Source organism: Chelonia mydas, chromosome 2 (genome assembly GCF_015237465.2).
Source record: "Chelonia mydas isolate rCheMyd1 chromosome 2, rCheMyd1.pri.v2, whole genome shotgun sequence".
Taxonomy (NCBI): Eukaryota; Metazoa; Chordata; order Testudines; family Cheloniidae; genus Chelonia; species Chelonia mydas.
In genome coordinates this window covers 191,579,227-191,606,488 of record NC_057850.1, presented here as the reverse complement: position 1 = coordinate 191,606,488, position 27,262 = coordinate 191,579,227, and the positions used below count along the sequence as shown (strand labels likewise).

Here is a 27,262-nt window from a genome sequence, read left to right as displayed (position 1 = left end):
GGTTTGCATATTTAGGGAATGTATTGATGGTGTTCTGTTGATTTATTTAGTAATTGTGCTTGTGGGATTTGCATTTTAAGCAGCTTTACTCCTAAGCAAATTAATAAAGATTCATGCTTTTGGGGAGGAGAGGTAAATTCTAAATAGGTGGGAAACCAGCATGCACTGTCTTTTCTGAAATTGTCCATTCTACTCCTCCATGTGCCATTGAAATGTTGAGCTGAATTATCTAAATCTACCAACAGTGATCAAAATAAAAATCTGTTGGTCTAAGTTTTGCACAGTTACATTGATAAATCTGGAATAATAAACTGAAATAATGGAATTACTCAATATTTGGACCACTGAAATTGAAAGCAGAATTTGAGTCTTTTTCTGTCAGTGTGGTTAGTCAGAAATATTCTGGTGTCATTAGTTACCATAATAGATTCTGTTACTACTTTCAATCAAAGAACAAAACAGTAATTTTTTCTTGACTCCAGAATTAGAGAAGATATTTGTGGTGTTGTTTTTCCTTTTTTTAGTTTTTCTCTTTTGTGGAAAAATTGTACAGATGTTAATAGGGATGAAATGTATAGAATTCCATAGAAATTACTTACTAAAATGAATACAGAATTATGCATTCTTTCTATAGAATTTGTAAACCAGCCTATAGCAGGTAATAGAGAATTGTATTCCTGTTATAGAATTCTGTTGTCTTGTTTAAGAAAGGTTATCCTTTTATTCCATAGGGTTTTTCAGTAAGTGCCTCCCCCCCTTCACTTCCCCCCCAGATTCCCTTTAAACTGCTTAATTCTAGGCTAGATAGGTATGTTTATCAGTTACCTTCCTAGACTCTTTCTCAGAGGTATAATTTTATTAACTGGGTTTTCATTCATTACTATGCTTACCTTCGTCTGAATTTACAATGTGGCCTATTATTCAACTTACAGACTGATGACTCATTCTTTTGCTTCACTGGATTGTTGCAGGTAATTCTATCCCTACCTTACCGAAGCTTTAATATGTAGCTAATAAGAAATGTTTACAGCATTCAATGTAGTTCTTGTAATCCCACAATGAGGTTTGTCTTGCTTTTAAAAATTGTATTATTGAAACAAAATAATATATAGACTTTTGGTCTACTTTAATCTCTTCTACTTTACATACTCTTGGAGTTCAGTGTATGGGAAGGAGCTTCAGGGGCAGATGTTCCCCTTCGCTTGCTGTATGCATGGGGAAGGGTGACAGTGTCTGTGGAACTGTAGTGGGAAGCTCAGAAGAAGATAGACCTAGTTGCAGTGCAATCCAAAGCATGCTACCCCATAACTTGTGCAAATCCCTCTGAAGGGAAGACCTCTTGGTTCAGTATCTATCCACAGTTTGGGAGGGGTGGAAATGAAGGAGCTGCTTCTCTTTGTGACATTTCCAACAGGAGTTAATGCCCATTTTCAATACATCATCTTCCCTCATTAGAAGTAAGGGGTAAACTGACAAGGTGTGGGTGGAGAGCTTACACTGCATGGCGGTTCATGGAGGTGTGCTACTGGCAGGAACGATAAGGTTAAGAAGCACCAGAGAGGGCTTTGCTCCCTGCATCATTTTCTTGGGACTTAGCTTGCTTTCCCTGTGGCTTCTGGGACTCTGCAGAATTTTCAGGCTGCATCTCCTCCTAGCCCTGCACCAGGGCAAAATCCCTCCATTCTCAAATGAGAAGCCATTTGCTGCAACCACTCAGCACATCTCCAGGTGCTTTGGTCACACTCCCTCACAAACCACTGACATCCATTTCTGGAGCTGTGGTAGCCCTGTTTATCCTCTCCCTTCAGCATACAGAAGATTATAGGTGGCTTGTATTGCCACAGCCCTCCACTGGGGAAACCTTTCATCATCTTGAGTCCTGTCTCATGTGTATAGAAGCTGGAGAAATCCTGGTCTGAATCTATCTCCATATCTACTGTAGATTTAAAAAGGAATATATTATAATCCTGTAAACCAAAATAAAAATGATACTTTTTCAAATCACATATTTGTATGTTATGTTTTCGCTACCAATATGTCTCTCTCTGTGCTACTTATTAGTCAGGCTTTTAGTTAGGTTTTGTAACCATGAAGTTATTGGATTATTGTGTAGTTATGAAAAAGTTTTTTGTTGACCTCTGGTGCCTGACAGAAGCCGAGTGTGGACTAATTCTGTTTTACAGTTTGTGCATACTGTATGTGGGAGTGTAAAGAAAGAAATTGTCACTATTGAATTTCAGAAGGAATCCATGTAGGAAAAATGTTTAGAATATTTGGAAAGAAAAAAAATGGAAAGTGCACAAATTGAACATGAGGCATAAAGTTCAAGTTTCTGTACGAGGGAATGAGAAGCATCCAAGTGTTCTTTGGAAAACTGAAATACTATAATTTTATATACAGAATAGTAGTGTTTGTACCATGCTGCAAGTTGGCAGAGCTCACTATTAAAAAACCTCCAACGTGTTTTAATTGTACCACTGAAATTTGATTGTACTAATTGCATACAATGAATGAATATTCTGATAAAACAGACACATGTCTTGTCTGATTCTATTCATTCTCTTGCAGTTGAGATATATTTTAAAATATTAGTTACAAACAATGTGAATAAGAAAGCAAAATGCAGTCCTGTTGTCTGAATGAAAGTTTCTCACGGAGTGACCCTTCTGCTTTAGTGCTTTAATATTAAATAAAAATCTTTACTGTCTTTGAAGACATTTTCCCCCACTTTGTCTTTCTAAACTGCTTAACAAATACAAGTGGAAGGTCTATTCTCATTCTAAAGGGAAATGATTTTGCACTTCATTACTTTTCTTTACCAAAAATTGAATCTCATTTACTTTATAAAGTCATGGATGAATAAACCAGGTTAAGTAATGTTTTTGCTAATGCCCAGGTAAACTCTTGAATTTTTTATGCATGGACTTATGGGCTAGAAAATGCCCCCTGTGGAAATGTTTTGGCTGAAACTTAATTGAAGGGTCAAAATAATTCATATTACTTGTTCCATTTTTGTTAATTATATTTCCTTTGCTCGACATACATTCCCTCTCATTTTTTGTTATTTACTAGTATAAACATTTTTTCTGTAATATTGTTAGTAACCAGTTTTTTTAATTGTTTAAGTGAAATAAAGAAATGTTTATATGACACAAAAGGTAAGCATATGGGTTAAGTGAAAGAAACTAAGAGAAATAGAATAGAGTCAATTAAAGAAACAAATACATTACATCTAGAAAAACAGTCTGTGAACAGACTCAATTTGGTTAGCTTGGTTAAGAAGACTGACCAGAAATGAATCATTATAATGTCAATTTCTAAACAGTAGTGACAAGTAATATTTCACAGTGCTGGAAGGGAACAGGCATGACTTCCCGCAGCTCTCATTGGCCGGGAACGGCAAACTGCAGCCACTGGGAGCTGCAAGCGGCCATACCTGCAGACGCTCAGGTAAACAAAGCATCTTGTGGCCCGCCAGGGGCTTACCCTGAACAAGCCGCGAACCAAGTTTGGGAACCCCTGGTCTAAACCAATACAGTTTAATACAGGGGTGTGGCAGGGCACTGCTAGGAAAGCCCCTAATCTGCTCCTGCCACCCCAGCCCCCAATCAGGGGGAATGGATTGTAGCTGGGTAAATAGCCAGTGCTTGCCTGGGAACTGCTCACCCGTGCCAGCCTCATTAGCAGGAGCTAAAAGACTGGGAGAAAGTAGAAGAAGTGGGACAGAGACCAGGAGGGAAGGTCAGACTCAGAGGGAGGAAGGATCGTACAAGTCTATTGCTGATCAGGCCTGCGTGAGGCCAAGCTGTGTAAATAGCCTGTAAATAGCGGTAAACTGGAGGTGGGAAATGGACACAAAATAAAGAGCACAGGTATTGCACCAGCTGGGAGTGTCCCTGAGTCTTTAAGGAGTGGGGCCAAATCCAGCAGGGCGCGGCATGCGCCCCGTTACAAGGGGGAACTGGATAAAATTAAGTGGTCTGTATTATACAGGTGATCAGACTAGATAATCTAGTGGTCCCCCCGGCCTTAAAACCTAGTAATCTGTGAAGCACTGTTAGCATAAAGTGACCTTAAAGCCATCTTGTCTGGCCACTGGTAGATTCTCGCTTCATTGGGAGAGCCTCGGGTGATATAGAGCAACGGCGCTACTGCAGCTTCATCCTTCATCTTGGCCACCTGTGCAGAAAGCAGGGCTAGGGAAAGGGAACATGGTCTGTGCTCCAGTGATCTTCATCTTGGAGCGACTGGCAGCTGCAGTTTTAGAGCAGCCTTCAGAGCTAGAAGTGAGTGTGGGGTCAGACTGTGCATCCTCCCATTTCTAACCCTGCAAGGCTATCAACTTTAAAGCCATGACATATTTAGATACAGAAAAAACTGCTACTGGCCCAGGACTGAATCTTGCCTGCCCTGGCACTATGAGATAATTTCAGAGGAAAAAGAATCATTTATTCAGCATGCTGATTTTAAAGAAGTAGCAGTTATTTGAAGCTGCTCAGGAGATTGAATGTTAGAGTAGGTCTATGGGAGATTATGTGATCAGAGGTATATGACAGATTGTACAGGTGTGATACCTTTTCTTATCAGAAGTGTGTGCAAATGGGGGGTGTGTGTGTGTGAGAGAGAGAGAGAGAGAGAGAGACTTTCTTTGTTTTCTTAACTGCTTATTCCTTGACAGTGGAAGTAACTTCAGAACAGTTAACTGCGAAACATCAGCAATACCAATCTGCTCAAGTTCACTTGGCACAGTATCTTCTAAGATTTTCACTTAACACGCTCTGTTGTCTTTTTATTTTGGAAGGTCATTAGAACATCATCTTAAAATTGCTGAGTTGCTTATTGATCTCATAATTATTCTGTGCTCACGGTTACTTTTTTTTAATCCACATTATTTTAAAAAATGGAAATTTGAGGGCTCTGATTATCAGAAACCAAGCCTTTAAAGTTAATTTTAGGGGTATCATCTGGAAATGTTTTAATTCTCCAATTTAATTTCTTGCTATTGTTTACTGGCTGATTCTAGTCTGATCTGCCTTTTGATTCTTTGAGATCCTCATTATATAGCTAACATAGCCCTTGATATAGGGCTGTGTTGCTGCCTGCTTCTTGCTGCCCCCTTTTATACTTGTAGAATTGGTAACCACTTCTCTTTGTTTCATATTTCTTCAGATTAGCAGAAAATCATTCACAGGGACTGCCAAGGGAATTTATTCATTTTTAATAATCAGTTTATGGCCTGATCTTCTTCCTCGGTGTTTGTTTAGTTACAGCCTCTGCTCTGCTGGTTTCTTTCCTTCTAGATTCCGTATTTCACAAATTGTCATTATATACCTTGAGTTTGTTGTTTGTTTTCCTGTGCTTTAGCCTTCTTTTAATTAACATCATGATTTAACTATGATATAGGACCAGATCAGAAGGGGGAAAGTGCAAAGATGGCTTTAAGCCACCTTTTTGGCCCTTCCTCTCCACCCAAATCTGGCGGGGGTACGGGGGGGGGGGGCCTGGTCTGGTCCTGGTCCTGGTCCTGAGGTGCATTTGGCCTAGAGGGTATGTCAACTCTGCACATAGGAGTGAGCCACCCAGCCCGAGGAGACAGACTTGCATTAGTGTGCTCAAAATAGTAGTGTGGATGTGCTGTGGCGGAGACTAGCCACCACAGTTCAGACTCATGGGATTAGGTGGGCTTGAGAGTCTGAGCTGCAGTGTCTGTACTGCTATTTTTAGCGCACTAACTCGAGCCTATCTACTGGTGCTGGGAGACTCACTCCCAGCAGCAGCGTAGACATACTCTGTTGTACTAATGTAGATGGAATAGATGGGCTAAAGATGTTAACGTAACCCAGTCACTGTCCAACATTAAATAATATTAAACAAGGTCTGTGGCTGGTATGCAGAGACCTCAGCCTGATTAGCACCATGGCAAACACACCATTAAAAATCCTTTTAACTTTTTAGTAAAGACACAGAAAAGAAGAAAAAAAGAGTTAAAGCATTTGAAATGTAAAGTATTAAGTAAGTCTTTCATTTTATCAACATTTCTTGTTCCCTTTCCCTTTAGCTGTACACAGTGTTTACAAGGAAAAACCCTCTTGTTTGACAGTGTCTTCGATGGTATCAGAAATTATCACAGCTGTCATCCCAGGTGGTGGTTAGAATTCAACTGGAGCTGGTAGGGATGGTGGTGTCACTTAGGTCCTCCCCATCTCTGGCCCATTCTGGTCAGGACACTTCATAGGATCAGGCTGATGAAGGCCCAGGTTCTCATGAAACGGGTGGCAGCCGTCTTGGTGAAGCTCCATTTGTTTGTAGCCTCCATTTGTTCTTCCTTTTGTTCTTATATGCTTTCTCCATAAAATCTGTTTTCTTTTAAGGACCCAAACAGGGAGTGATGGGCGGAGTAGCCCATCCCCTCATTATTTTGATTACCAGTTAGGCCTAATATCTGACATACTAATTTTGGCTCATTAACTTCTGGCATCACATTTTAACAAGCAGAATTTAACAAGCAGTTATTTAATAGGATCAACTTGGCCTTTTTTGTTTGGACTAATTCAGTTATTCTGCCTCCCTTTTGTTCTTTTTCCCATCAGTATTGGTAGTTATGGGTTATTGTAGCATCATATGAATTTTAACATTCTTTTTACAGCTGATTTCACAATTGGGGTAAATTTGCAGGCCCAATTGTCACAACCCTTATTTGCTTTCAGTTGCACTGACTGGTATCAGTCCCCATTATGGGGGCCACGGATTGGGTAGATGTTGCAGCTCCTGACCATGCTTCCTTTTCCCCCAGTCACGCTTTCTATAGTGGGGTCTATTACACTGGGCCTATGCCAATTCCCGCACACTTAGAAAGCTTGATGTAGCAAATTGAACGATCTTTCTGAAAGCTTTGTTATGCAACAGTCAGTTTTATATAGTCACTACTGTGTTCCTTGCTGAATATTCCCTTCAGGTTGGTGGGCTGATGGCTACCTCATTGACTTTATCAGCACAGCTTTCCCAGCCTAATTATAATGTTGCTTTTTCTGATTTTCTTCTCCTGTGTCAGTGAAATAACTGATACGCGCTGTTCATTGTTTTTTTTCAAATAGTCCCACTTCATAAATATTCTGCTAACTAGGCTAGCAAGTGCTTAAACATAGACCGTACCTCATTACTCTTCCTGGCTCATTTTAGTTATATATGTTTTACCTTGTTTGCTGCCTTTTCCACTGTGAATGATGTCTGAGGAAGCCTGGGTGTAGTGGCTGCATGATGATCTGGGAAATGACCATTCAAGAGAAAAGGCCAGGCATGCTTGGGTGAAATTTATCAATAGCATATTTAAATGCATTCTTAAAAGATGGTTATGACTAAGTCCCCTAGTTTAAGCATACAGGGAACTGTACACGTCTTTACTGTAGCCTCTTCACTGTCTAATAAGATTCTGCAGCATTTGGAGGGGGCTCGGGTAGGCCTGAACATGACAGGAAGAAGAAGAGAATGAGTGCCTTGAAAAATGAGAACGCTCTCTAGACAGTCTCGTTCTCACCTCTCTTCAGAGGTAAATATACTTACAGATGTTACAAATATACTTACATCAGTTTGGGACAATGCCTTTCTCACCACATATTTTAGAAGAAGAGTTAGATATTTATATGAAAAAGAACAGCATCTGCAGTCACTAGCTAGGATGAAATTGCAAGGACTATCAATGCTTATGTATACACGGATCACCATCTGAGGACAAGAAGACATTTTTCATGGTAGGGTTTTGCAGAATTAAGTGCATTATTGGAGGACTTGTGCATTTCCTGAAGCATCCACCTTTGACCAGTATGAGAACCACGTATTGATGAAGTGAACCATTTGTTTCTTTCAGTTTGGCATTTATATTCCTGTATCATGTAGGAGAAGTAGCTAAGCAAATACGTGAAGTTGGCCTTTTGTGTCTAAAATGTTTTATCAGTCTTTCTGAAACCTGCTTCAGTGGCTAGCTATCACAGATACTTCGAGCTCAGAACCAGTTTTGAGAGTGGAACTGGTATTTGGGTCCACCTACCCTAGAAAAAAATGTTTCAGGAGTTTGTCAATTTTCTAGGGTAGATGGACCTAAAGAATGCTGCTGAAAAGGGTTTAATTGCTGGGACAAAATCTTTTTCCACATTGTTACAGAAAATGTGATTGAGACTGCGACGTTGCACTCCATATGTTTTATGGAAATAGGTTTCATAAGGGTGAATATGATGTAACTGGAATATGCTTCATGCAAAAGGTCTCTTGTAAGGTATCATTACAAAGTTTATAATCTACTGAGTGTGTTTATCCTATTTGTATGACTGTATCTAAAACTACAAATATGAAGTATTACTCTGAGGTACTATTGTAATTATGCAAAGTGTGGGCCACTAATGGTGGTTTAGGATCTTGATGGCTACCATTAACTAGAACAATTGGTTGTAAATGGCTCTGTTTACTTGTAAGCCTTCCTGTGAGTCAGGCCAGCAAGAATGGAGGCTTGGGGTCTCACAGGACATGTGACCATGTCACCTGGTACTGAAATCCATCTTAAACCTGGTGCTTTTCCTTTTAGAAGGAGGGGTGGGGTCCCAGAGAGACAAAAGATTCCCGCCTTGTGCCAAAGCTACAAAAGGGGGTGGAACAAAACAAAGGGGGCTGCAGTCATGAGAAAACCCCTAGTTGTCACCTGAGCTGGAACTAACAAGAACTGTACCAGGGGAAAGGATTGTGCGCAGACTAAGAAGGAGTCTAGTCTGTGAAAGAAGCTTATTGGAACATCTCTGAGGGTGAGATTTACCTGTATTCATTTCATAAATGTATTAGGCTTAGACTTGCATATTTGTTTTATTTTGCTTGTTAACTTACTTTGTTCTGTCTGTCTGTTACTTGAAACCACTTAAATCCTACTTTTTATACTTAATAAAATCACTTCTGTTTATTAGTAAACCCAGAGTAAGTGATTAATATCTGGGGGAACAAACAGCTGTACATCTCTATTGGTGTTACAGAGGGTGGACAATTTATGAGTTTACCCTGTATAATGATTATACAGAGTAAAACGGATTTATTTGGGGTTTGGATCCCATTAGGAGCTGGGTGGCTGGGTGCTGGAGATAGGTGACTTGCTGAGTGATTTTTCAGTTAAAGCTGGCACCTTTGAGGGCGGACCAGACCTGGGTCTGTGTTGGAGCAGACTAGCGTGTCTGGCTCAACAAGGCAGGGTTCTGGAGTCCCAAGCTGGCAGTGGAAAACAGGCTCAGAGGTAATTCCACCATGTCAGGTGACGGCCTCAAGGGGTCTCTGTGACCGAACCTGTCACAGAGACCTCATGGAACATAGTCTCGAGCTCTGTAGCGGTACTGAAAATGTTTGTCTCATCTACACTACAGCAATGAAACTGTCCTCTGAAGCAGTTGGGTTGGGAACAGAAAACTTGCTTATAATCATTGTTGTTAATTGGTCATTTCTGTTCGTCACCTGAAAGAACCCTACTGATGTGACTGAACACTAGTGAAAACCTGTTTTTAGAGTCTGTTTCATGAGTAATTGCTGAGGTGTCCAAAATTTTATCCTGGTAATTAACTAGGTTTTACAAGTATAACTATTTAGTGATAGAGTTCAATTTGTATTAAAAGTTCACCTTGCGTAATATTTCTGTTCTTATGTCAAATTGCATATGAAATCTTGCTTATGTTTATCTGTTGACTGTGTTGCTTGTGGGAGATATAAGAGGGATGATTAGCCTATTATGGTCCACCTAAACCATAAGAAAGGGATACAGGAGAGAATCAGGAAAAGGTAGATAGCGCTGAATAGTTTACAAAGTAAAGGATGGTGACAGCAAAACAATCAAATAAAGCCCTTTTTGATCTTTGCCAGGACTCAAAGATCCCCAACAGCAACCCTGGGCAGCTGTTTTGGTTGGCCAGTTGGGTTTTGGGGTTTGTTTGTTTGTTTTTAATGGCGCTTCTCCTATGAAAACCAATTCTCATTCTGATCTGTGTTTTCTAGAAAACACTTCCAAGATTAGAAGCAACATACAAAGCCTGGAAGAAAGAGATAATTGCTTTTTCCCCCATACTGAGCTTTTCTTGTATTTGCTTTACACAATTATTTGTCAGTTCAGAGTTATAAAATTAATTTCTGACTTCAAGAGGAAAAAGAAGAAAAGTCAAATACATTTTTAACATGAACCCAACCCATCAGTCTAAAAATGCTGATTCACTTGCCCACACAGTATGATTAAGCTGTTAATCTGTTCAGGAGCAATACATTCAGTGATCTCGCTATCAGAAAGTAATTATAGCTTAAAATGTTCATGCAGGCTCTCCTTAACTATTTTATTACTCCATAATTGTTAAGAAATAGTATTCATACCCTGTGATCTATTAACGGTTTCCTATAACACATACCTCTATAACTAAAAATGTTTAGTGAACAGGTATGTGGTGTTAAAAAGATGTTTATAATGGAAGTCTTGAAGAGCTGAGAATGTCCATTGACATTTCAAGTCCTGTATTAAGAGAATATTGTGGCGTGGGTACATTATCTAATGATATACCTAATGAATCTGTTATGTAATTTAAGTTCAGGCTCACACTGATTAATCATGACATTTCTATTATTCATTGAATCAGTGATCTCTCCTGAATGTTTTCTCTCCTGCCTCATTGCTGTTAGCTTTTATTCATGTTTTTATAACTGCATAAGGGTTCAGTCCTGCAAGCTGCTGAAAATACTCCACTGTCATAGACTTTCATTTGGGAGCTTAGAGCACTTAGCACCTTCTAAGCAACTCTTGGCATCTCTCTCAAGATTGCCCTATGTAGTACTACTGATTACCTGCCTCCAAGGCAGCCATGCACTTGTGCCATCAGCTAGGTAGGGTGGGGATTGACCACGACTGTCTTCTCTCTCCTTCGCTGTTGATGCTCCTCTAGAAGCAGCCCATGATGCCAGACTCCATTGCCCACTTGCTAAATTTTCAAACAAGTACCTTTGTGCTTTCTCTCATGCTGCCCCTCATCTTTGGGAGATGCTCCCTGCAAACATCTGCAAAATGACCTAATTATTCACCTTCAGATCCTTCCTTAAATCTCTCCTTTGCCTTAATGCCTACAAAGTCTTGACAACGGTGAGGCTGCTGGTGTGCTGAAATCACTGGCTATTATGTTGATTCCTTGTACTCCCCTGTCCATCTGTATCCATCTATTGTCTCTTGTCTTACATTTAGATTGTAAGCTCCTGAGGGCAGGGACCGTCACTTTGTTCTGTTAGTACAGTGCATGGCACAAGGGGAATCTGGTACATGACTAGGGCTTGTAGACACTATGTAGCATAAATAAATAATATGCTGTCTAGTGAACCCACCACCAGGGAAAGCTGCACCGAAAGCTAATGTTGCCAGTACTCTCCGTGCAGACTGAAGACCACATTCTAATTTCTTACGCTGTGTTCTTACTTCAGAAATCTACCCTGAATGTGTTACCCAGGCACTTTAAGAATTGTATTGTACAGCTCAGATAGTAAACTCTTCTTTTTTTTTTCCTTCTAAGTGAATGTATTGCTTGTGAAAGAAGCCAGATTGATACCTATGAAGACTGCTGTCTGCTAGGCACAGAACTGGTAAAGCACAAATATGCAGTGATGCAAACTTTTCTCTAATATCCTGCCAGTAATCCTCAACTCCATTTTGCAGGCTTCATCCCTGACCATAGAGGAAATGCAGTCTCCGTACCATCTCGGTCTTTTGCCTCTTCTAAGACTGTCAAAACATACTGACAGGTTTTGTGATAAGCACCTCTGTCTGCAAGGAACTGCACTGAAATCATTAACTTATTTCGTGTACACTAACCTCTGAACAGACATTATTTGGTAATGACGTTTGGACACTACTAGCCTGGACTAGATTCAGACCTGTACTTGGAGGCTCAATATCTCCTCACCAATATTTTTAAACATCAGTGGATGGCTTCTGGCTGTTCCTAAGCAGAGTGGGGAGAAAGTTCATGGAAATGTTCCCTCTCCATGTGCACAGGCTCAGGGGGCAGCTAGAATCCAGATGTTTGTGCCCTCAAACCTAGAGTATAGGAGAGTTACAGGGCAACACAAAGCGCCACACACACTCTGGAGGAATTGTGGCTGGACAGGGACATGGCTAGAGCCTCGGTCCTGTGTACCAGCTTGTGATCTGAGTCTGGTGAAGGATGGAGTGTAAGCTAAACCCTTTCTTAGTAGAGTCCCTCCACAGACATTCTGTCTGTCTTGGCTCTTCATAAGCACGTCTGTGGTCACGACCACTTTGCAATAAAATCTGTACGGCTCCCACCAATACACCTGAGGGCCTAAAAGCCACAATCTAGTGTTTAAGAAGGATAAATTCCCCTTCGTCCTATTTTCCTTACTCTTTTTAGTAAATTTCTCACTTTGTGGGGGAAGGTGAACTGTTTGCTCTTCCCTATTGAATTCAGGTCCTGAGTTTTAGCTCCATGTGGTGGTTCTCTCGCTAGTACTACTCACAAGATAGTATTTATAGAGATATGATAGTATGTATAGTTTGTAAGAATAGTAATGACATAAAAGTGAAGCCACAAAATCTATCTTTGGATATGGATAATATGGGTATGCGCAGTGATGAGATGCCAAAATCTTAACAACCGGTTCCCTCCTCACCTCATGAGGGGGTCGTGGCCCGCCCCCCAGGACTCCTGCCCCATCCACCCCCCCGACTTCCCCCAGAACCGGGCAGTAGGGTCTCGTGGGCCACCGTAGTGTGTGCCCACCCTGCTCCTAAGAGCCAAAGGGACCTGCTGGGGGGTGAGGTGGGGAGTCCCGGCGGTGCTTACCTGGGGCAGCTCCCAGGAAGCATCCGGCAGGTCCCTTTGGCTCCTAGGGGCAGGGGAGCATAGGTAGGGGGGAAACGGCCACTCCCCCCACTGATCACATCAGAAGTGGTGCCTTAGGTACCGACTCCGTGGGTGCTCCGGGGCTGGAGCCCCCACAGGGAAAATTTGGTGGGTGCAGAGCCCCCACTGGCAGCTCCCGCGCCCGGCCCCAGCTCATCTCCGCTCCGCTTCTGCCTCCTCCCCTGAACATGCCACCCCACTCTGCTTCTCCACGCCCGCCCACCCCACCCCCCCGTTTCCTGCGAATCAGCTGTTTGCATGGGAAGCCTGGGAGGGTTGAGGGGGAGGCCCAGGGAGGCGGAGGTGAGCTGGGGCGGGGAGCGGTTCCCCTGCACACCCCCCGCCCCCGGAGTTACCTGCTGCGGCGTGGGCGGTCCTCCTTGCGCCCCCCACCCCCACCCCAGCTCACTTCCGCCTGCTTCTCAGTCTGTCATTCCCCCACCACCACCACCTCCCCGGCTTCCCGCGCAAACAGCTGATTTGCGGGAAGCCAGGTCGGGGGGGTGGAGAAGCAGAGTGGGGCAGCACGTTCAGGGGAGGAGGTGAGGTGAGCTGGGGCTGGGCGAGGAGCTGCCGGTGGGTGCTCTGCACCCACCAAATTTTCCCCGTCGGTGCTCCAGCCCTGGAGCACCCACAGAGGTGGCGCCTGAGGCGCCACTTTTGGCTGGTTGTTAAATTTAGAAGCCCTTTTAGAACCGATTCTCCCTCGCTGGACAGCCGGTTCTAAAAGGGCTTCTAAATTTAACAACCGGTTCCAGCGAATCAGTGCGAACCCTCTCCAGCTCACCACTGGGTATACGGTGTGTTTGCTATAAAATACCGACATCATGAGGTGGAGCTGTGTTCAATAAAACTATTTTCCATTGAGCTAACTTTAAAAAATGCGATATGGCAATTTTAGAACAATGGGAAATATCCATTTTTGTCAGTGAGAAAAATAGGCCAGATTAATTAATGAGCATATCTTTTCTATCTACCAGTATATGTAATTTTCTGCCTTTTTGTTGGAAACTCATGATGTATCTTTTAATATTGGAAGAGCATTTCAGTTATCACTTGGAAATCCGGTAAAACAATAAGCTTATTAACTATGCTACCTTCTGAATGGGTTCTCTCAACCATTTTTGTTGTTTTATTTTAAGTTCTATTCTGCTCTGAAAAATGACTGTAAAAATCACATTGTGGGATACTTTGTTTTTGTGCAGCATTAACTTACAAGTAAAAGGATAGTTTCTCTAAATGTCAGCTGCAGAGTCAGACTGGACTAAAAAGTCAAGCTGGGTCCTTTAGGTTGTACTGAAGGCTAATGGGGTGCACAGCTATAACTGAGCGTCTATTTTGAAGACAGTAGAGTTGTCCATGCAAAACTGAAGGCATAATTTAGCCTTCAACATCTGTTACTGGTGGTCGTAATGTGTGAAGAGGAAAGAACCTGGCTTGACATTTGGAGCACAAGGCTGTCCTTTCAGGGCTATCAGTTATAGGAGGAAACCCTCTCCTCCCCCTTTTTAAAAAATACAAAAAAACAAAAACAAAAAACCCTGCAAAGTAGAGAAATTGGATATGGACTCAATGAGCCATAATAAACATGGAACTCCATAGTATTCTTTTTACAGAGTCACTTTTCGAAGTAGAACTTTTTAGAGTACCATGTCTAAAATTGGCAACAGCAAAGCATCTGGTTGTTTTTCAAGTTTTTAAAAAGTATGTCTAGAATCAAATGCCACTAACAGTGATTAAACCAATTCTTCCCAAATCACCTGAGTTAGTCAGTGGGGCATTGTGAATTTCATGAAGATTTTATGGAAACTAAGGTTTTGTCAGTAATCATATTTTTTTCCTGGAAATAAAAGAATGGCAGAATACACAGGTTAAACTGGATCATAGCTCAGCTGGTAGGCTATCCCTTTCAGTTGATGAATTGGCTCCTTTTCACCAAGTTTTTCTTTCTTTCCTGCTCACTTGAGCATATAAGCTTCAGCAATAAGAAATTCCACTCAGATCTCAGTAACAATCTCCACATCAGTCAGAACAAATAAAAGCTGTGGGCCACTTTGAAGTCAGTGGAGCGACACCAGTTTACGCCAGCTTAGGATCCAGCTCTTCAGTAGAAATGGGGGGGAGGGGGGAGTATTTTAGTCATTTACATTACTGAAAAGAAGAAAAAGAACAGAACCAATATGAGGATCATGGGACTTCTCTCCATAAGTATGATCCATACAAATTATATGTCTATCACAAGTATAATATCAAGTATCCTTTGCATGTGGCATGACTTAAGTACAATACATCTTAGACTTAGTGCTTTGTGTTTAGCATTTTCATCTCTAATAACCTTGTGGGTATCTTTCTAGTTTTGGGTGAAAGGGCCCTGAATAAGTTCATAATCTGAACTGTCTCACCTTGGATATCACTGTGTTTATGCTTTTCACCTGCGTGCAACATCTGCTGAAAAGTTTCTAAGATTGAAATGGATGCTGCCATCTTCCATTTCCTTGGAGAGAGCATTGGGGGCAGGATAAGAAGATACACTAGCTTTTCCTGTGACCTCATTCAACTTGTTCCTTTCGGTGGAAAGTGTTTGGTTTATTTGGGGAAAAAAAAGGAGCCCAAATTTTCATAATTACGACTGCTCCAAAGGCCAAACTCTGCACTCACTGAGGTCAGTGGTGGGTAATTAGCGTTTCGTGGGTAAAACAAAGGCAAAATCTGACCCAGGGGGCTAGGTTTGTCCCAGAGCACCAGCATAGCACCTGGCACAGTTCCCTGCTGGTAGAAGACCCATCAGGAGATGTGAAAGCAGTCAAAGCATCCCTTGTATCATGGCAGACAGTGAAATGGGTTAGCCATGAAGGAAGTGTGGTTAGGGAATGCATTTGGTTTGGCACCTCCTGTTAGGATATAGATATTCAGGCCTGCCTGTAAAGGCCTATACTCTAAGAATTTAGGTGTATTCTTATCACTTAGCTAGTTATAGAGGTATAAAAGAAAGAAAGAATCAAAATCACTGTTTGCCAGTGTAAGGTCCTTCTCTTACTGTGACAGTCTGAGGCCCTGTGTGCTTAGGCTAAGATCTTTGGCTAAGTAGCAGAGGCAGCCATAAGCTGCGAATGGTCAGATCCTCACATTCCAAACTAGTCACATTGAAATAAGGTGCTATTGGGCTGTTAGGAATACAGTCCTGTCCTAATAATGCCTATCGCCTCCAGAGAAAGGGAAGTGCCTAGAAGATGTAAAAGGAAACTTAGTTTGATAGCATCCTGTCTGGCAAGAACTCACTTATCAATAGCTGGGATGTGAAATCCTCATTTCTGTGTTTGTTCTATCACTGTAGTCCCCATTTCCCTATTGTTTGTCTGCATAATCTCTGTCTGGTTCTCTGATTGTTCCTGTCTGCTGTATAATTAATTTTGCTGGGTGTAAACTAATTAAGGTGGTGGGATATAATTGGTTAAATAATCATGTTACAATATGTTAGGAGTGGTTAGTTAAATTTCAGTAAAATGATAGGTTAAGGTATAGCTAAGCAGAACTCAAGTTTTACTGTATAGTCTGCAGTCAATCAGGAAGTAAGGGGGGGAAGGGAACAGGTAATGGGGGTGGGGAATTGGAATGATGTTTTGCTGAGGGAGGGAATGGGAACAGAATGGGGTTGGGGAAATTGGAATCATGTTTTGCTAAGGGGGGGAATGGGAACAGGGACACAGGTAAGGCTCTGTGGTGTCAGAGCTGGGAAGGGGGACACTAAGGAAGGAAACTGGAATCATGCTTGCTGGAGGTTCACCCCAATAAACATTGAATTGTTTGCACCTTTGGACTTCGGATATTGTTGCTCTCTGTTCATGCGAGAAGGACCAGGGAAGTAAGTGGGTGAAGGAATAAGCCCCCTAACACCTCCCAACTGTGCCTTTCACCTTCAGAGCTTCTCTGGAGCTCCAGTAGAAGATAAAGCTGCTTCTCCAGGCCAGCCCACCAGAAGGGTGTATTTTACTCCTCTCTTCTAATTAATTTTAATTAACCTGGCCCCAGCAATTTAGGTGCTCATCACCTAGGGAACTAGCAAGTGTGAGACAAGACCAAAATGAGTGTTTCAGTGCACTCCTGATTCTAGGCTGCCTCTAACGTATGCTGTGAGTTTTCATTTGAGATTGTTTTAGTTTATCAGTTGTTAGATTTAACTGTTACTTTGTAGAGGGATCTCAACAGACATGAGATGATGGTTGGTAATTTTTGAAATCACAGCTGTGTTACCAGCTCACATTGTAGTTTTGGCCTTCACAACATCCCCTGGCAACAAGTTCCACAGGTTGACTGTGCATTGTGTGAAGTACTTCCTTTTGTTTGTTTTAAACCTGCTGTCTATTAATTTCATAGTGACCTCTAGTTCTTGTGTTATATGCAGAGGTCACTTTCTTATTCACTTTCAGTTTTGCCATACCATTCATCACTATAGATCTCTCTCATATTCCCTCCTGGTTATCTGTTTTCTAAATTGAACAGTCCCAGTCTTTTTAATCTCTCCTCAAATGAAAGCTGTTTCATTGCCCTTCTCTGTCTTTTTTCCAATTCTAATGTTTTTTTCTGAGATGGGGAGAGCAGAACTGCGTGCAGTGTTCAAGGTGTGGGCGTACCATGGATGTATATGGAGGCATTATGATGTTTTCTGTTTTAATTATCTATCCCTTTCCTAATGGTTCTTAACATTGTTACCTTTTTTGATTGCCACTGCACATTTAGCAAATGTTTTCAGAGAACTATCCACAATGACTCCAAGATCTTTCTTGAGAAGTAACAGCTAATTTAGACCCCATCAATTTGTAGGTATGGCTGGGATTATTCTTTTCAATGTGCATTGCTTTGCACTTATCAAGATTGACTTTAATCTGCCATTTTGTTTCCCAGTCACCCAGTTTTGTGAGACCTCTTTGTAACATTTTGCAGTCAGCTTTGGACTGAACTATCTTGAATAATTTTGTATTGTCTGGAAATTTTGCCACTTCACTGTTCACCCCCTTTTCCAGGTCATTTATGAATATGTTGGACAGCACAGGCCCTAGTACAGATCCTTGGGGGACCTTGGTAGTGACCTCTTTCCATTGTGAAAACTGACCATTTATTCCTATCCTTTGTTTCCTGTCTTTTAACCAGTTACTGGTCCATGAGAGGTCCTTCTCTCTCATCCCAGGAGTGCTTACTTTACTTAAAAGCCTTTGATAAGGGACCTAGTCAAAGGCTTTCTGAAAGTCTAAGTACACTTTATTGACTGGATCACACTTTTCCACATATTTGTTGACTACTTCAAAGAACTCTATTAGATTAGTGAGCCATTATTTCCTTTTACAAAAGCTGTCTTGTCTATTCCCCAATATATCGTGTTCATCTATGCGTCTGATAATTTTCTTCTTTACTATAGTTTCAACCAATTTGCCTGGTACTGAAGTTAGGCTTACTGGCATATAATTGCCAGGATCATTTCTGGAGCCTCTTTTTTTAAAATCTGTGTTATATTAGTTACCCTCCAGTTGTATGCTACAGATGCTGATTTAAGCGATAGGTTACATACCACAGTTATTAGTTCTGAAATTTCATATTAGTTTCTTCAAAACTCTTGGGTAATACCATCATCTGGTCCTGGTGACTTATTACTGTTTAATGTATCATTTTGTTCCAAAGTGTCCTCTACTGACACCTCAATCTAGGACAGTTCCTCAGATTCATCACCTAAAAAGAATGGTTCAGGTGTGGGAATCTCCCTCACATCCTCTGCAGTGAAGACCGATGAACATAATCCATTTAGCTTTTCTGCAATGGCCTGGTCTTCCCTGAGTGCTCTTTTAGCACCTCAAATGTCTAATGGCCCCACTGATCATTTGGCAGGCTTCTTGCTTCTGATGTACTTCAACAATTTTTTGCTGCTAGTTTTTGTGTCCGTAGCTAGTTGCTCTTTAAATTATTTCTTGGCCTGCCTTATACTTTTCTTATTATACTTGAGTTTATATTCCTGTCTATTTTTCTCACTAGGATTTGAATTCCAGCTGTTAAAGGATGTCTTTTTGCCTCTAATTGCCCCTTTTACTCTTTTATGTTTAGCCATGGTGGCATTTTTTGATCCTTGTACTGTTTTTTTCTTTTTTATTTCGGGTATTCATTTTGTTTGAGCCTTTATTATGGTGTTTTTAAATGGTCTCCATGCAGTTTGCAGGCATTTCACCCTTATGACTGTTCCTTTTAATTTCTATTTAACTACCTTCCTCATTTTTGTTTAGTTCCCCTTTTTGAAATTAAATGCTGCTAAGGTGGGTTTCTTTGGCATTTTTCCCCCAACAAGGATGTTAAAATTAATTACTTTATGGTTGCTATTCCTGAGTGGGTCAGCTATGTTCTCCTCTTGGACTACATTTGGTGTGCTCCACTTAGGACTAAATCAAGAATTGCGTCTCCCCTTGTGGGTTCCACGACTAGTTGCTCCAAGAAGCAGTCATTAATGGTGGATAGAAATTTTATCTATGCATCCCTTCCTGAGGTGACATGTTCCCAGCTAATATGGGGCTAGCTGAAATCCTCCATTACTGTGTTTTCTGCCTTTGTAGCCTCTATAATGTCCCTGAACATTTAACAGTCACTATCACCATCCTGGTCAGGTGGTCAGAAGTATATTCTTACAGCTATACTCTTATTGTTTAAGCATGGAATTTCTATCCATAGAAATTCTGTGGTACAGTTTTGATTCATTTAAGATTTTTACTTTATTTGACTCTGCCTTCTTTCACATATAGTGCCACTCCCTCAGCAATGTGACCTATTCTGTCATTCCTATATATTTTGTACCCTGGTATTACTGGTCCCATTGATTATCCTCATACCACCAAGTTTCTGTGATGGACCTATTATGTCAATGTCCTCATTTGATGCCAGGCAGTCTAGTTAACCCATCTTAGTATTTAGATTTGTAGCATTTGTATAGAAGAGAATGGGGAGGAAAAAGTTACAGCTAAGGACTGTCATTAATTCTCAAGAAATACCATTCTTGTTGATTGTTGCTTTTATTAGCTGACACTGAATAACACATAAATGTGTGGATAATTCTTTGTATGAATAACGTAATATGAATTAGTAAGTTTAGGACATTTCTAAAGCATTCATGTCCTTTACATCAGTCGGCTACTTGGCTTAGATGCGTTCTCTTTTTATTATTCTTTGTTTGTTTGTATTTCAGTAGCACCAATAGGCTCCAATCAGAGATCATCACTCCATAATGCTAGACACGGTGCAGAATACTTAAAAAGTCAGTACTTGTTCCAAAGAGCTTACAAAGTAGGTTACAAAAGAACATAACTGGTGGGTGAAATGGGCTAGTGAGGGAAGAGATGAGGATGTAAAGTTAAAACAAGCATATCTTAGCACCGTGAATAGTAGTCATAACTGGCCACCTGCATAACCTTTGTCAGCAATCTGAAGAGTCCATTGAGCTCAGAATAACAATTACATTATTTCTCAAGTCGCAGTTTGTAGGGTTTGGGACTTCTCTGCCAGAGTCACTGTAGAGTAATGTTCAGGAGGCAGGAAGGTAGAAACATTTGCTGCTATTCTGCACCATGATGCTTATCTGCGTTCTTAGAGTTCAGCATGGTATTTGTGAACCTGTTTGCTTGGGTGGACTCGAGCTCTCTTTGAAATGTGTCACCCACTTCTTACTTTCCTGTACACGACTCTCAGGATCTTAGACATGGAGACATAGCAGGAAGCCTTTTGGAGAGCTATGTAAGTGGCGTTGCTCGCAGACTATTACAATTATAATTCTACATTCATTAAACAGCAGTCAGGTAACATCATGTTAGAAATACGGTGCCATGCATCTGTTGTCTGACAAATTATTTTTCATTGGATTGATGACTATCAAATGCTTCAGAGTTCATAAAGCTAATTCTTGCACTTTCATAACCATATTACTGATATTGACTCATGTTATGGAAAACACGGATGTAACTGTACATCCAGGTATATGCTAACAATCAATTTATGCTTTGTTTTCCCACCAGGATATATTGAATGCTCATTTCAATACAGGCTAAGAAATGCATTGCCTGAGCCTCAGGCCCTGGTGAGGAGAACAGTGATAATACTTGTGTTCCTGTGAGATCAGCAACCAAGATGCCTGCGGGCCACTTGAAACAGCTTGAGGAGAGAGTCTTACTGCTGTTGAGCATTCCTATAGTAAGGATTCCAGTATTACGTATTGGTAAAAAGTTGCAGTGTGTGAGCAGTAGGTAGCAACGCCTTGCTTATCACCTTTGTGATGCTGAGCCAGGTCAGTGACCTAATGTCAGTACCAGTGACCTTGTTTATGGTACGCCGCACAGGAAAGAGTGGCGAAACACTCATTTTAATGATTAAGAAATACTTTGCAGCAAGGAACAAGTTCACGGTGAAAAGGATACATATTGCATGGTGGGGCCTGAGTCTTTCCACTTCTGGCCATGGTTACAGATGCTTTGTGGTCAGGATTTTCCCTGACTCTGTGTGTTAGTGTCCCGCTGCTTCTGGGGCTCTCTTTCTTTGGCATCCTCCTGTTTCTGTGAGAGTGAGGTTCTTCGTGAAGAGTGGGGTGTAATCTAAGAATCAGCTCCTGTTTCCTATTTTTGGAGAATGTTCTTGCACTGTTCAATTTAATCTGAGCCCAGACACTGCTGTGATGGGAATTTTCTGTATAGGTTTTAATTCAACAAATGGTTAGACTGAAAAATGAAGGAACATAAATCTGTCCTACCTGTTATATGGTGGGGAAATGGATCTGCCCTGACTTATGGGTGGGCAGGGAAGGTCAGGGCAGCCAGTTTTCCCTTAGTAGTGTGCAGGGCCTGTGTCAACTCTTCATGCTCCAAGCTGGGGCTGGGCAAGCAGGCTCTGGTGGGGAGAGAAGGGCTGCAGTTACTCAGTGCAGTAGCAGCTTGTCCACCTTCTCATATGCTGCTGGAGTAGCTGGCAGGGACCATGCAGTTGTTAACTAACCTAGTGGAGTTCCTCTTGCAGCAGCTCCCACCACCACAGGCATGGTGGCAGACCCACACTGTGGAGCTGCCAAAGTTAGCCACCTGCCTGTTCCATCTTAGCCTCAGAAAGGGCTCAACATTGTAACCAGCACTAAGCTCTTCTGGGCAGGTTAATAAAACACTTTTTTTGCAGCCCATAAGTGTTTTCTGCCCTCCATGATCACAGCACTGTGCACAGGATTGATCTAAGGCTTTTAGGGAGGTTTAGCAAGATGATTCTTAAGGATACATCCCAAACACAATAGATTTATTTTACACAGGAAGTGTGTGTGTGTGTGTGTATGTACGTGTATGTGTGCGCGTGCATGGAAATTTAGGTTCTGCCTAGCCTCACTTTGAAGACTGAGAATTCAGCTGCTGCTTTCTTCAACCTTAGTGTTGTTCTTTGTTTGGGGTTTTTACATTTTGTTTTCCTTCATTTTACATTTTCAAGGCTAGCATAGCAAGAAAAAGGGATAGAAACTTTTTTTTTTCTTTTAATGAAAATTGAGATCCCTGTTTATGGAGCCCAAATGCCAGCTCTGTTAACAAGCGACTTGTGCAAGCCCCCTCCTGGCTCACCAGTGCAAAAGTGAATGTGTTTAGTTGTCTTGCAGATATACTTTGCAGGAGGCCGCTGTGGGATTCTTTAGAAATTCCGACATTCTACTGAAGCAGCAATGGAATACTCACATGTAACGTACCTGACACACAAAGCAATACTGGGAGGCGTGTTTTGTCCTGATGTAACCACTTTGCTGCTGCTACAGTGCAGTTAACTAAAACTCCTGTAGTTGGGTTAAAAATATTCAGTAATATAGAGAGTCAATGCTGTGGTGAGCTCCTGGAAAGTGTGGTTAGTTTGTGGATTCTACAGGATGCACCACTGCAGGCAGAAGTGGTTGCAATATAGATATCCTTTGTTCCACATGGAATCTCACAAATCCCTCCCTATAGGGATTTCAGTTTTCTTTGGACTCCACTGTATGTTAAAAATCATGTATATGTACATATAACTCAGAAGGCTTGAAAATGTCTGAGCTGCTAAAAGACTAGAAAGTGTGTGAATAAAAACAAATGGGCCTGGAATGGTTAGCAATTCATGGTTTAGCATAATGGGAGGGGAAAAATGAGGTTATCTGTGAATCCTTATAGGTCAACATATCATAGTCCGCATTTGTGTTTCTGTTGAAGAAATATGCTTCTGCATATTTGCATCTTTTTCCCTCTGAAGATGGCTTAAGAGATATTAATCATTTTCTTATCTTCTATTGGGATATAGTATACCTCGAGTGAGTTTTTGTTCATTGCACAGACATGGTACTGTTTCCTTTGTTTGTATTTGTTTTATTTCTGTTTTCTGTATGTTACTTATATACAATAAATCTTTTTAGACAGAAAATGGAAGATGAAATTTATTTCTTTAGAACTCTCCAGAAATATCTAGCAATATTCCATGAACTAGAAGACTCAAAACATTCAGAAGCAAAAAAAGGAATTGAGGGGGGAAATACACACATGGAATATGGATTTGTGCTGTGCCTTCCAGCAATATTTGTCTTGGTTGTTTTTATAATGAGTGCATTCAGTCAGAAAAATGTTTCGTCAATGTAATTCTCTAATTTGGACTTAAAATAGGAAGTATTTCGTTTTGAGGTCATTAACCACAAAAATATTGGCCTTATTTGTCACTGTTGCTGGTGTTCAACTGTAAATCCTATTAATGTGCCTTCTATTGTAACTTAGAAAATGTAAATACATTTTATGGCTGTTATTTTAGTAAGTCTGTGATAAAAACAAACTACTGTTGTAATAATTGTCTGATATTAAACCCAAACCTCTGCAGTTCAGAACTATTGTGGCCTATCTTTTTAAAGATGTGCTGCAATTTTAGTACTAAGCTCAGATTAATGCTAATAGGAGTTAGATGAGTAAATCCCCTGTGCGCTGATGGGATAATAGACCATTGTGCAATACTTTTCAGTTAAATTACATTTATTTCCTTTTAAATGAACTAATCTGGATTGTATTGTATGATCTAAGGAACCTTTTTTTCTCTCCTTAGGTTTATTTTTAAGAAGAACACTGACCATGAGGAAGTCCACCTGTTAGTCCATTTTTGCTAATTCTGCTGAAGAAAATGAAGCTACGCTTTGGCTGTACAGAATCCTTTACCACCACTGTTGGGTAAATGAGAAATGGTCGTGTGATTATGCTGACATCCCAGCATGCATTTGGTAGACCTGTGGTTAACTCGTTCCCTCTCCATGTGTCTACTCTTACAAAGTTTTGTCCTCATGATACTGTGCTTTCATTCTGCCAGTATGTGCCCAAAAGGCTGCCTTTGTTCTCATTCTGGAGGTTTAAATGTCAGTTGTAGCAATGCAAATCTCAAGGAAATACCCAGAGATCTTCCTCCTGAGACAGTCTTACTTTATTTGGACTCCAATCAGATAACGTCAATCCCAAATGAAATTTTTAAGGACTTGCATCAACTGAGAGTTCTCAATTTATCCAAAAATGGTATTGAATTTATAGATGAACATGCCTTTAAAGGAGTGGCAGAAACCTTGCAGACTTTGGACTTGTCTGACAACCGGATTCAAAGTGTGCACAAAAATGCTTTCAATAACTTAAAGGCCAGAGCCAGAATTGCAAACAATCCTTGGCACTGTGACTGTACTCTGCAGCAGGTCCTGAGGAGCATGGCATCCAACCATGAAACAGCCAACAACGTCATCTGTAAGACTTCTGTGTTAGATGAACATGCTGGGAGACCGTTCCTCAATGCTGCCAATGATGCAGATCTTTGTAACCTTCCTAAAAAGACTACTGATTATGCCATGCTAGTCACCATGTTTGGCTGGTTCACCATGGTGATATCCTATGTTGTTTATTATGTGCGGCAAAATCAAGAGGATGCAAGAAGACACCTTGAGTACTTGAAATCCCTGCCAAGCAGGCAAAAGAAACCAGAAGAAGCTGATGACATTAGCACTGTGGTATAGTATCCTGAATACAACTGACTTTGACATGGCAATTAGATTTGGATGGCACTAAAACCAGAGGTTTACTTCTAACATTCATTGTAAACATTTAAGACTTTTTTTTTTCAGTTTAACTGAATTATGCCACTGTTGATCTTTCTAACAAAGGTTTTTGTTTGAGTGGTATAGCTTAATTGCTTCTCTGGTGGTATTCTAAAGCAAGTAAACTAATATGTAAACATTAGTTAGACCCATTTAATAACAAAATTTATTTTTTTAATTTAAAACCGAATAAAAGCTTAACTTTGAACCATGTTAAACAGAGTAATTTATTGATCAGAAATCTGTCTAGTGACTAAACCTGTTTGGTTTGTCAATATTAATAAGATTAAAAATAGCAGTAATACTGTGAGTCATAACACTCATAAAATCTCGGGAACTCCAGTTCACAGCCAGGGGCTGCTCTTGATTTACTCGGAGGAAATCAAATGAAGAGCTGATGAATAGTAGCCCTTTTGTTGTTCCCCTTTCAAAAGGAAAGGGGAATGGAGGTGGGGAGAGCAGGTAGGCAGTAAGTTCCTGTGGGCTTAAGAAACGGAAGATATGATGTGCTCTGAATAGCACTTCAACTGAGCTAAGGAGCAGCAGCCGTGAGGAAGCCTGCACTTCAGGATGCCACAGCCAATTGGACAGATATGTAAGTACCAATGAGAAATGGGAATAATAGCGTCAAACCAAACCTTAAGGATTGATCAAATGAATTTAAATGTAAGCAGGAATACAGTCTGAAAAACCATGTGCTTATATACCTGTGACCACTGCAGTCTGTATTTTCATACTCCTTATTGAGCATGTGCACTGTTTCCTCAGGTATTCTAGTTGCTTTGCCAAGTGAAAAAGACAAGATGTGGTCCTTGTCTTGAAAAGCCTGCAGATAAAGGACTCAGTTATGGTTTTGTCATAAGCCCTGAGCAAGGGGCGGCAGCAGCAACAGATCAGGAGCCAGATTGTTACTTTGAGAAGCTCCCTGTTCCCTTTGATAAGCTACCTGCATTTTATGAAGGTGCAAAGGGGTGAGCAGCCTCTGAGGGCTGCTACTCTCTCTTCTGTGCATTCGGGCAGATCAGGATAGGTTATAGACAAAGACTTTGCTCTGCTCCATTCAACCCTCCAGCCAGAAAATCTAAGGCAGTGTGCCTGGGGAAGTAATCCAAACCTTACATCCACTTACTAACTTGTAGAGGTCTGCAGACTTTCTCACTAATAGTTGGAAAAAAATAGTGCATTTACCAGCTACAACCAGCCAAAATACAGTATGCAGTTTGTACACAATTGTAATAATATGCAGGACATACCATATTTAATTAGGGCTGTCGATTAATCGCAGTTAACTCACGCGATTAACTCAAAAAAAATTAATTGCGATTAATCGCACTGTTAAACAATAGAATACCAATTGAAATTTATTAAATATTTTTGAATTTTCTCTACATTTTCAAATATATCTATTTCAATTACAACACAGAATATGAAGTGTACGGTGCTCACTTATATTTTTGATTACAAGTATTTGCCTGTAAAAAATAAAAGAAATAGTATTTTTCAGTTCACCTCATACAAGTACTATAGAGCAATCTCTTTATCATGAAAGTTGAACTTACAGATGTAGTTTTTTTTTGTTGCATAACTGCACTCAAAAATAAAACAATGTAAAACTTTACAGCCTACAAGTCCACTCAGTCCTACTTCTTGTCCAGCCAATCACTAAGAGAAACAAGTTTGTTTACATTTACGGAGATAATGTTGCCCACTTCTTAATTATGATGTCACCTGAAAGTGAGAACAGGTATTTGCATGACACTGTTGTAGCTGGCGTCGCAAGATATTTACATGTCAGATCCGCTAAAGATTCATATGCCTCTTAATGCTTCGGCCAGCGTTCCAGAGGACATGCTTCAATGCTGATGATGCTTTTTTTTTTTTTTTTAAATGCATTAATTAAATTAGTGATTGAACGCCTTGGGGGGGAATTGTATGTCTCCAGCTCTGTTTTACCCACATTCTGCCATATATTTTATGTTATAGCAGTCTTGGATGATGACCCAGCACATGTTCGTTTTAAGAACACTTTCACTGCAAATTTGACAAAATGCAAATAAGATACCAATGTGAAATTTCTAAAGAAGGCTACAGCACTCAACCGAAGATTTAAGAATCTGAAGTGCCTTCCAAAATCTGAGAGGGATGAGATGTGGAGCATGCTTTCAGAAATATTAAAAGAACAACACTCTCTGATATGGAAAATACAGAACGCAAACCACCAAAAAAAAGGAAAATC

The 27,262-nt window shown here is 40.7% G+C and overlaps 1 protein-coding gene across 7 annotated transcripts in view; it reads left to right on the top strand.

The window, feature by feature from the left end:
- The window catches only part of LRRC3B (leucine rich repeat containing 3B), a 62,214-nt gene that overhangs the window by 23,108 nt on the left and 11,844 nt on the right, over positions 1-27,262 (top strand). For 4 of the 7 annotated variants that reach the window (XM_037890405.2, XM_043540913.1, XM_043540912.1 and 1 more), the window contains one exon: positions 24,003-24,939. In XM_037890405.2, coding sequence (XP_037746333.2) covers positions 24,166-24,939 — 774 coding nt within the window. In that variant the 5' untranslated portion in view covers positions 24,003-24,165. Of the gene's footprint in view, positions 1-932; positions 972-20,947; positions 21,123-24,002; positions 25,240-27,262 lie in introns of those variants that run through there. The other 3 variants (XM_007068511.4, XM_043540910.1, XM_043540915.1) reach the window with 3 other exon arrangements.